Source organism: Sceloporus undulatus, chromosome 5 (assembly GCF_019175285.1).
Source record: "Sceloporus undulatus isolate JIND9_A2432 ecotype Alabama chromosome 5, SceUnd_v1.1, whole genome shotgun sequence".
NCBI lineage: Eukaryota > Metazoa > Chordata > Lepidosauria > Squamata > Phrynosomatidae > Sceloporus > Sceloporus undulatus.
In genome coordinates, this window is record NC_056526.1 from 55,788,737 (window position 1) to 55,800,582 (window position 11,846).

The window sequence follows — 11,846 nt, forward strand, 5'->3', positions numbered from 1 at the left end:
CCTGAACTTTGGTTTTATATGGGGGCAAGGAGTCACAGAGCCCTCCAGAGGCGTGTTCAGCAGCCTCAGCCAACAAGCAATGGTGATGAATGCTGCAAGCTGTTGGTTCCTACCCTTCGTTTCACAATGTTCAAACCAGCAAAGACTAGATGTCAATAAATGTGGCATAAAAAAACCTGGGCCCTTTACCTTTCAGCACTATATGCACAAGTATCAACAAGACTTAGGCATTTCTTTCTTCTCTTCCAAGAAGAACAATTATATATTCTAAACAACCTAGTTTCTTGTTATAACCAGATGCAAGGGAAGTCTGGTTGGTTTACCTATGTTCAAACACATCAGGACCAGAACAGTCTCACTATACTGTCTTGTTAATGTAGCAAATTTAAAGGGAGAGTTTCTGTCTCTTTTAGCCACCCCAGGAAAAAGGGCAGTATTGATACCTCACTGACGCTGGGCGTTGCAACATTAAACCATGGTTTAGCCTTAACATCCAAACCAGGCCAAGCAAACTAAAGGCAACAGGGTGAGGAGTGGGGGGAAAGGTATAAAGAAAATGTAAGTAGTTTTGTCAAGTATGAGATACAAGAATCTGGGAGAAGAAAAAATCTGGAAGCAATAAACTGGAATTACAGGCAGTGATCAAGAAAAATTATCTTTCAGTAGATAGATAATCAATAAATTACTTCATGTGGCAGTTGATAAATTAATAAAATGCTTTTTAAGAAAAGAAGTGATTAGTAGTCAATTTATCTTCAAATTTTCGAAAGAACACATTTATTAGAATGTTTTACTAAATTCTGGAAACTTCTGTCAAACAAAATATGAAACTTAGAATAGGTAAGGTGCAAAGAGGACCAATAAATTTATGAGGCGGCTCTTGGGCTCCTAGGAGAAAAAAAGTGATGTATATGGAACTTGTTAGTTTAGACGAACCATCTTAAATATTTACAAAAAAAATATGCCCATTGATAAAAGTATACATCAGGAGATTATTATTAAATTGCCTTCCTCTCTCACACATTAAAATTAATTTATCACACGTGAATTAGCATTCAGAACCAAAGCACATTACTTCCCATGGCAAAGAACTGCAGCCAAAAGCAAAGAGTTTTGTGGTATCTTTAAACCTAACACATTTATTGTGCCAATAAGCTTTCACAGTGCATTTCCTATCAGACATTGATTAGATCAATTTCTGCAAAACAGTGAGATGAGACAGCCAATGGGAGTACTTTTCATGCTTTCAAAATGGTATTTCAACATTTTAAAGCTTTAAAGGTTGCTTTTAAAATAGAATTAACGGTTCTATTAGTCCCAAACAGCTGCACAATATTATTTATTTATTGCTTCAGAAGCCAGTTATGCCAGTTCCTGAAAAGTAACAGAGATGAAATTTCTGGTTTGAAGAACCAGGGCGCTCCTCTGTGTCATAATCAAGTCCAAAAGGGGGTTTAAAACAAGGTCCACTAACCTGGGTTTGTTTTTTAATTTGTTACAAAATCAAATAAATCAATAATGATACTTCATGCTCAGTTGCCCAGCAATGTGCTGCCCAATGTATGTATAATTTCCTATTAACATATCAGAATCCTAGACAAGAGCGCCTATCCTCGAAGAAGAAAATCTGCAGCATGCCTATTTTTGCAAGATGCAATGTAAATAAAGAACACAAGCAGAAATACAAAAGTGTGAATGCTTCCTTAATCCCACAAATTACAGAGAAGGTGGCACTACTTCAGTTTAGTGAATTAATCACATTTGTTATTTCATAATTCCTCCCCATCCATATGCTTATTTGCAGCATTATTATAAAAAATCAGAATTTCTATCCTCTATTTGATTTCTCAGTCTTGCTTTAGCCACTGTCAAACTCACCAATTTTCCTATCCATCCATTTTGGGGATGTCTCCACTGCAAATTTAACAGTGCTGTTCTTTGACTTTTCAATAAGAGTACCACAACTACTACAACCATGGAAAGCCATGAGAGACCATGGGCAAATCTCACTCAGAATTATCAAATTTTGCCTCGGAAGAAGGCAAAGGCAAATCCTTTCTGGTCAAATCTTATCAAGAAAACTGATAGGTTTGTTGTCCATAGGTCACCATAAATCAGAACCCTCCCTGCTTTCTTTTTCCAACAAGCAAAGATTTTTCTAATTTTTCATATTTTATACAATGCGTTGAATATGCTAACTGCTGTCCTTTGGTGTTGCCATGTGTTAATATTTTACCCTGGTTTTTATTTTTTTTCTGAGTGTTTAATTTTTTTTAACTTTGTGGTATTTTGTGGAAATATAAACAAGTATTTAAACTGTGGTAAATTTGTAAACGCATAGTCTCAATCTGGGGAAAAATTAAGAAATTTTTGGATTTTTAACAATGTTTTTTTCAATGCTGTCATAATTTGTTTTTTTTTACTTATGGCAACCCTTTAAGCATGGGTGGGTTTTTGTAAGTTTCTTCATAGGGGGGTTGCCATTGCCGTCCTCTGAGGCTGAGAGAGTATGACTTTTCCAAGGTCAACCAACAGATTTACATGACTGAATGGGGATTCAAACCCTGATCTCCAGAGTCATAGTCCAAAGCTCAAAGGACTACACACATGACTCTACTAGTATTAGTATTACTAAAGGCATTATAACAATAATTTACTTTTATGCAACAATAATATACTTTTAAAGTCGTTTGTACAATCCGCACAAGAGTCAGAAAGCAGAAAAAAAAAGAAGGGGACAAGCTTTTCCTACCAGTTCACTCAGGGATGGATGCCACAAAAGTGCATACGGGGAAAAAAACACACAACACACAAACAAAACAACAACCATGGACATGAGAAGGCACCGAAAATGGGCCTTAAAAACAACATGTGGGCAGTAGAAAAAAAAAGTAAAGTGACAAATATAAAAGCTAAAAAACCCAATATAAATATAAATTAATGTTCTTAGTCATGCTAGAAGACATTCTGTAATAACACTGGAAAGAAGGCTGAAATTTGAATGTGGGCATGTCCTGGAAAAGGAGGCCCACCCCATGGTATCCAGCCTTATCACCATGCATTAAATTATGACATAAGAAACAGGAAAAAACTACTCAATACTGCCGATATATAAATTAATTTCATAAGGTTCATTCTCAGCTACATTCCATATACAGTGGACCCTTGCTATACGCTGGGGTTTTTCCAAGATCCCCGTGGATAAACAAACTCGGGATGCTCAAGTCCCATTAAATATAACGACATAGCAAATGTGTGCCCCTTATAAAAAAATGGAAAATCAAGGTTTGATATTTGAAATTTATACTTTTTGTTGAACATTTTCAAACTGTGGATGCTTGAATCCATGTATAAAAAATCAGTGTATAAGAAGGGCCGACTGTACTCTATTTTATTGTGTACTCATACTTTTCTGATAAAGTTATCTTCCTTAAAATGCTTCCCATACACTTCTAGAACTACAGAAATAATCCACTTTGACACCACTTTAACAGTCCTTGGCCAACGGTCCTGTTAGGGAATTCTGGGAACTGTAGTTCTCTGAGACTTTTGCCTTCTCTGTCAGAGGGAGCTCTCTAGTGCCACAACAAACTATATCACCTTGCCTTATCCACTGATTTTTTTTATCCACGAGCTTGCTGAACTATTTTACTTGTAAGTAGCATATTGCTTCCAACAAGCAAACCTTGGGTGCATTTTGATAAAGGGCACCATTACAGACATTGTTATTTAATGGGACTGAGCATCCTTCTCTGAATAACACACTCAGTTACCCAAGATGTCCGCTTTTTCCCGTTACTAACTGTTAACAAATTGATTAAATGTTAAAGTATTTTATTTATTATTGCTATGGTGAATATGTTGCCTGTGTAAGGAAAGGAAGGGACGGATAGTGGGTCTGGGTATTAATTTACATTGCAGAATTGTATGGCGTTAATCGTATGGATTTATGATTCGTTGTAAGCGCCTGGATGGGGAAATTAAGTTTAAATAGAGTGAATGAATCGTTGGAGATACTATATATCAATAATAGAGGTTGATATATATTTAAATTTTAATATTATCTAGAAAATATAGAATTAATTTTTTTTATATGTCTTTTATATGTAATATAAAACATATATTATATATAAAATATAATATATAATATTTATATAGTAATATTATATTATTTATATATTAAATATATATGCTATATATACATATTTATTATTAACATATTATTTTATTATATGTTTATATTTTATTCTTATTGATTATTATTATATTATATATTATGTATAATATTATACATTATATATTATTGTGCATAAACACTAATAATAATAATAATAATAATAATAAAATATATATAAGGATATAAATTTATAAATATGTAAATACTGTATAATTTAGAAATATAATTTGGAGAGGCGGGATAGGACTTATTATTATTATTATTCTATTATTATTTATTCTCTTCACTATTATCACCACCCTGGGATTTTGACATCCAGAGGGTCCTTGGACCCAGCCCCAGGAGGTACCAAGGGCCCACTGTGCCATTCCCATGCATTTGCAGAACTGCCTTGGCAGTGAAAGTGGCGTCAAACTGGATCATCTCTGCCAATTGGATGCGCCGAGCCATCTAGCCATATAACAGCCGCCGCCTGTTTCCCATCCCCCGCTTCCCCCATCAGTATCCCGAGGGCAAGGCGGCCCTCTCCGCCCCAGAGCCTCTCCGCCGCCCTTTGTCCCCCGGCCTGCCCCGACCAGCCTCTCCCTCCCCGCTTCCGTCTTACCTTTCCGCCCGCAGGGGCCGCCATCTTAGCTACGAGTGTTTATGATGACGTTGCCCTCTTCACGTGCTCCCGGCCGTTTCGACAACAACCACATCCGCCCGTACCACTGTTCTGCGCATGCGCCCCGCTCTCCTAGCCCTTCCTAGGTTCTGCGCATGGTGCCTTTTATATGTGGAAAGAGAGTGTCCCGGAAAATAGAGGTAGAAGGAGAGAACCCGAGTGGCGGGCGGAGACGGAAAACGGACGGAAATTGCCGAGGGAGAAAAGGAGGGTTTTAAGGGGAGGAGTGGAGGTTTTGGCATTTTGCGTTTGTTTTGCCTTAGTGTCACTTAATCAACGATGCTATGGGCATGTGTGTATAAAGCCTGTACCTAGAGATAAGGACCAAGGATCTAATGTATGCCTTTGTGTCCTTGTGTGATAAATATGTTATTGTATGTGGATGTGTGTGTATGTATATATATAATATATTGTAATGTGTATTTATAACTAGTTTTTTGTGTATAAACACATTTATACATATATATATATATAATACCACACACACACCACACAATACATATTTATATACAGTGGACCCTTGTTATACACGTGGAGTTTGGTTCCTAGATCCCCCATGGATAACAAATCCGTGGATGGTCAAGTCCCAATAAATATAATGCTAGCAAAATGATGTCCCTTATAAAAATGGAAAAAAATCAAGGTTGATACTTGAATTGAATTTCATCTTTGAACATTTTCAAACCGTGGATCCTTGAATCCATGTATAAGAATATCATGTATAAGAAGGCTGACGTTATTTTTTTGAAAATGTTAAAACAGTTATAAATTTTACACACCACACACCACACACTTGTCCCTCCATATTCGCTAGGGTTAGGGGCACAGACCCCCGTGAATATGGAAATAACAGAAATACCCATGTTTTTACCTGAGGGGACACCTCTCTGGAATCTCTAGGTCCTCCATAGTGCACTCTGTGGTCAATGTCCGACAGACCCTGGCCATAGAACTGCACTAGAAGAGCTACAAATGCCTTTGGAGTATTCTCCTAGGTCTTTCAGTGCCACTTTTAGTTTAAATTGACCATAGAGTTGCATGGAGACCCAGATTTTCCTAGAAGAAAACATTAATCAAATCCGCAAATATCAAAGCCACAAATATGGAGGGATGAGTGTATTATAAAATATACACTACACACACTCTCACACACAGCTTATTTATTGTTCATTCCTTGTCAAGTATAAACCGGATTGTGCCTGTTTCCTAATCAAGTAATTGCTCTGGCTTTTCCGTTTAGGCAATGAGAAAAACTACTGCAAAGCCATTTATATATCTCTGTGTGGAGTAGGAACTCCTGCTTGATTTAAAAACATTTTGGGGGCTTTCCTGGTTCTGTTGCCCCATGAAAAATAAAACAGAAATCCAAGATTTTTTGTCTAGCTGCAACTTGGGTATAGTTTTTCTCCCCTCAAAAAACATAACAGTTCATGGTATTTCTGTTTCTGTACTTTTAAACATTGGGACATGCAAAGAAACACTGACTTTGTAATTTAAAAAGAAATAAAAATACACTGCCAGTCCAAGCAAATAAAGTGAATCATGACACTGTTTTGCAGGAACTGGGGATTAAAGGCAATGGATTTTCACCAGCTCTGCAAGGGAGGTCCTCCAGTGTTATAATTCTCATTTTGTGGGGGGAAAGATTTATAATTATGTGCAAGGGAGACAGGTGGCATAGTGCTTTGAGTGTTGGATTATCCCTGTAGAGACACAGAGGTTCAATTCCAGCCTCAGCCACCTGAAACCCACTGGGTGACCTTGGTCCCGTCACACTTTCTCAGCCTCAGAGGATGGCAGTGGCAAAGCCTCTCTTAACAAATCTTGGCAAAAAGCCCCATGATATAGGGTTTGCATAAGTCTGAAATGGATTTGAAGATATTGAACAGCAACAAAAAATATTTTTGAATATCCAAGTATTACCGCCATCCAGACCAAGGAAGCAGGGAATTCAGTTTTGAGTTGGTTCAGAAAGACCTTCATACACAGACCAGCCTTCTTCAAAATGACAACCCCACCATCTTTTCCAAACTAAAACTGTCTGTTCATCAGACAGTTCAATTATAATGCTCCTGAAACATTTTCTGCCATTTCATGGGACAGTGAATGTGCTCTGCGTTTTTTAAATGAAATGTTCAAGATGCTGAAACCTATCTTGGGGGTAAGATTCAACATTTGGATAACTCCCTTGCCAGTTCAACTAAAAGCTTAAAAAATCTAAAACTAAATTTTAAAATTTTTAAAAAAATTAAAACTATAAAGGAACTGCTGGACCTCTTACCCTTTCCCGTCACCACTCCCTTCTCCTTCTTGTGTTCATGTCTTTTTAGAATGTAAGCCGAGGGCAGGGAATCGTCTAACTAAAGATTGTATGTACAGCGCTGTGTAAATTTACAGCGCTTCACTAAATTAAGGTTAATATAATAATATAATAAGTGCCCACATACCTGACAATTGGCAGCTGCCACTAGTTTTTGACACAGCTCTTGAATACCTAAGTCTTTTAGAGAAGGTGAAACTCTGCTCTGTTCTTACGTCTGCCCAAATTCACATTGCAGCTCCTGGCAATAGCTTTGCTTATTCTGGCCTGTTAACTTTCAATTTTCAAGCACAATACAACTAGATTTTATGATAACAAGGTTTTTCTTTTAGATTATCTACCTGAATAAAAAAAACAAACATTTTTTTCTTTCTACTGATTGCTCATTTAATGGGAAGTGTCTACAGCTGTGTTTTTGCTGAGCTGGCTATAAATAAACGTGTTAGGACCATAGGGAATATGTATTTTTCCCTGCAGCCTTCCACAGAAATACAGATTTCCATGAAAATAATGTTCTGGTGATTTTTCTGTGAGTCAAGGGCAGCGGTTTCCACAAGCTGGACATTCATACACCCCAAGGTCTTTCTGGTAAACAATTCCCTACTTGTACATTTTCTGCATTTTATTCTTTCTCTTTCCATTCTACCCAGGTAATAACAGATACTATTTTCAAACCTATTCTGCAGTTTAGTTCTTCCACCAGAGGTTCTGTATCTTCTGTACATTTTTGAAGCTGCATTTTGCTTTATATGCACATATGCACTATCATTGCTTTTCCACAACTTCCATTTTCCTGAATGGCCATGGCTGTGCAAGAATATAGAAAACACAGTATCTTGGATCTTTCCCGTTTTGTTCTTCACAGTATGAGTCTGCTTAAAAAGAGTTTTTACATGAATCTCCTTCACTAAAGGACATCGAAAAATAGCTTAATTCCTGCTCAGAACACCATAAATCTTTAAGGAAACAGCTACAGAAATGTAATTTGTGATTTTATACAATCTCATAAATACATAAGCATCAGCCTCAAGGGAGGCAATGGCACAACCTCCTCTGACCAAGTCTTGCCAAGAAAACTTCATGACAGGGTCGCCTTAGGGTTGTCATACTTCAGAACGACTGAAGGCAGCAACAACGACACAAAATCACAGATGTAGGAGATCCAGGTTCTAGTCCACATAGAGCCATGACTCTCATGGGGTGACTTTGGACTAATATCTCTTTGGCAGTCTGCTGGCAAGAACAGAGCCACATACACTGATATAAAATGTGCTGCTGAAAAAAAGTGATATAATGTAACAATAGCAGGAATCTTATTTTGTTTTAAATTTGTATTTGCTGGCATAATTTTTCCTTTTAAAATTTACTGGAATAGGTTTAATGCTTGCAAGCAAAATTTAAGAGGACAGAGAGGAAAAGAGAATATTAAAATCACCCAAAATCTGAAAACATTTGTCTCTAGATGAAAGACAAATTAAGGCAACATGCAAAGGTTCATAAATTCATTAGAGTGCCTTAGAAACACATACAGTACCTATTCAGAATGGAAAGCGTTTACTGTTAAGAGTGCTACCTTCCGGAACCACTCGGACCCATGTCATAACTTTAATAATGGGCAGGAACCTTCTATTATCCCTCTGTTGTAAGCCGCCGGATTCCCGTTGATTGGGCGGCATATAAATAAATCCTATTATTATATTATTATTATTATTATTATTATTATTATTATTATTTTATTATATTAATTAGATTACTGTAGCACAAGTTGGAAAAACACATTTGTAGAAAATCACGTACATCTTACTAAAAGTATTTCTAAAGGTAAAGTGAGGTTTGCAGCAACTTATGGAGGATTAATAAGTCTGATCCTGTTAGATAAATTGGTTTCCAAACTGCGAAGCATTAAGGTATTTTGCGTGATTGGTGCGTGCAGTAGACTTAATCTTATTTATGGCTGCTGCACCTAAGTGCAGTAAGCAGCTACTATTAAAGGAGTTCAATAAGTATTTGTTCTGGCTGATAGAAGTTAAGGCTGTTACCATGTTATTTGGTCAAAGAGTCTCCTTTAGATTTGCTTTTAAATATATGGTTGAATATGTCAACAGTTCATACACCTTCACAGTAAACTTTCAGTCTACATAAAAATTAATGTTTGTTGAGCAAGTGATGAGTGATCAATGAGACAAATTTAGCAAGACAAACAAAACGTTTATTAGTTTAATTTACTGTATGGTAGGATGTGTTGCAGAAACCCCCATGATTCCTAACACACAACGCCCTGACTTACATGGAGCAGAACGTGACACTAAATAATGAAAATTCTGTTGTTCCTTCCTATGCACTGTAAACCAGCTGGCTGTATTAAAGCTGGCTTTCTGGGTATTAGCCAATAATTTTTTGTTTTTTTCAAGGCTTGAAGCACTAATTGCTAACAAATTGAGAATTACTTTACCTTGCCTATTCACTTTTCCTTTCCCCATTTCTTTCCACAGAATACACCAATCTGACTAATGTCACATCAATAAAATTCTCACCCACTAGCAATTCTCTGATTAGGTCTATTAGGTTCAGTCACAGTATGGTTAAAGTGCACATTTCAATGGATTTGAATATACATGCTAAACATTTTTGAACTAATGGTGCCTCGGGTTACGAAATTAATTCGTTCCGCCGGGACCGTTCGTAACCCGAAAAAGCCTTCTAAGCGAATTGCCATAGGCGCTAATGGGGAAAAGCCGCGATTCCGTGCGAAGCCGAAAAAAAAGCACCAAAATTTTTTCGTAACCGAAAAAAACTTCGTAACCGGAACAATGTTTTCCTATGGATTTTTTCGTATCCGAAAATTCGTAACCTGGGTATTTCGTATCCGATGTACCACTGTACTGTTAAGCAGGAACAACATCTGTATAGAAAGGTTATTCTTCATGTTCTGTTTATGCTAGCTTCATTCCAGGTAATACATTGTATTCACTTATTTTCTTCAAATACAGCACCAGCTGTACAACTCACGGTAGCACTGTAAAGACCAGAATACTAGTTACAGTAAGTCATTTCCCAAAGATACCACATTCCAACTTAAATTTTTCTTTGTGTCCATTACTAACAAAACACACAAAGCAAGTGACCCATGGATCTTTTAGTAAGGTGTGTGAGAGCCAAAGAAGCTGATTTGGGGTGGGTTTGCAGGCAGAATTACTTGGTCTGAGAGAACACTACGGTTCAAAACACACTGCAGCAATAATCCAGTTTGAGATCGCTTTAAACTGACCTGGCTCAATGCTAGGAATTCTGGAACTGTAGTTTCTGAGACATTTAGCCTTCTCTGTCTGAGAGCTCTGGTTGCCACAATAAACTAAATTTCAGGGATTCCCTGTACTGAGCCTGGTCACATTATACAGTCTCAAACTGAATCATTTCGCAGTGCGTTTTGGACCAAAGCCCTGATACAGTGCCAAATCACAGGAAGGTTGGGAGCTCAACGTCAATCCCTAAGAACTTAACTCTGCAGAAGCCACATGGTCTGACACATCCTTTGAAGAACTAATAACTGCCATCATGCAAACGTTAACTTACAAACTACCCTTTCCCCCACATCAGACTTTCCTGGTGAGTCATGAATATAATTTGCACTGTTTATTCTTGACACAGCAGCCATTCTGAGACTAGAAAATAACTGTTGTTCACCACAGGAGGGAGAAATTGGCATAAAAATAGGCAAGCAGAGCATGTGATATGAACTTTAGAGCAAGTGCTGAATTTCCACAGAATGGGAAAGATATGAACAGCTAGAGTATAAGGAAAACCATGATTCGTATAATCAGCAGCACTACTTAATGAAGGAGTCAGTGTAATCCTATAGATTGCATTCTTAGAAGCAAGCCCCACTGTGCTAAACCCAAAATGACATAAGAAACATACATGGATACATCAGGAATCCCGCTCTACGCTGACCAGATCTCTACCAGAGAATCCATTGATGTTCCAAAAGGTTTAAATCTTTTGCCACATACCTGCATGATAATTTATGTGTTCTTCCTATCACCTGCTGCATTGTCAGCTGTTAGTAATTATGGAACAAAGGGTTATAGTGAGGAGTTTGGCGTGTGGCTTTCCACACACACTATTGGGTATGTATGAGTGAGACATCAATCCATAAGCAGTTACTGTTCCAATGGGGAAAGGACCACAATTGTATGTATCCCACTACCTAAATTAACTTATTCCCAGCTAAGTGTGCCTACAATTGCAGCCTTCATCCAAACAATGGTTGGAAATGATTTAAGGACTGTTTCAGTGAAATGAATTCGCATGCTACCAAACATGTATTAAAAAGCCACCCTATTAAAACAGTCATCAAATGCACCACCAACATGAATTTTGGTATTGGTAAAAGGTCTAATGCTGAATTCCAACAGCTTCAGCTTGTTAAACAAGAGGGATAGAATGTGCTTACTTCTGAATTCATGCATACTGTAATGCAGCAAGAAATCAACACTCTTTAGAGGCTTCACAATGAAACCACATTAGTTCAACTGAAAAAAAAAAAGCTTCTGCTATCCCATATATATATACCCTATTGCCTATATCATAGGCAAACTTTTTTTATTTTAAAACAAAGATGGTTGTGAGATGATCTCTATATGGAATACTTTCCACTGGTATTGTTCAAGGCAAAAGAGTGTATT

The 11,846-nt window shown here is 37.3% G+C and overlaps 1 protein-coding gene across 1 annotated transcript in view; it reads right to left on the bottom strand.

Moving 5' to 3' along the window:
* The window catches only part of TBC1D15 (TBC1 domain family member 15), a 42,262-nt gene extending 37,350 nt beyond the window's left edge, over positions 1 to 4,912 (bottom strand). Inside the window, exon 1 of the mRNA XM_042467847.1 lies at positions 4,782 to 4,912. Coding sequence (XP_042323781.1) covers positions 4,782 to 4,805 — 24 coding nt within the window. The 5' untranslated portion in view covers positions 4,806 to 4,912. The remainder of the gene's footprint in view (positions 1 to 4,781) is intronic.
* Positions 4,913 to 11,846: the final 6,934 nt, after the last annotated feature.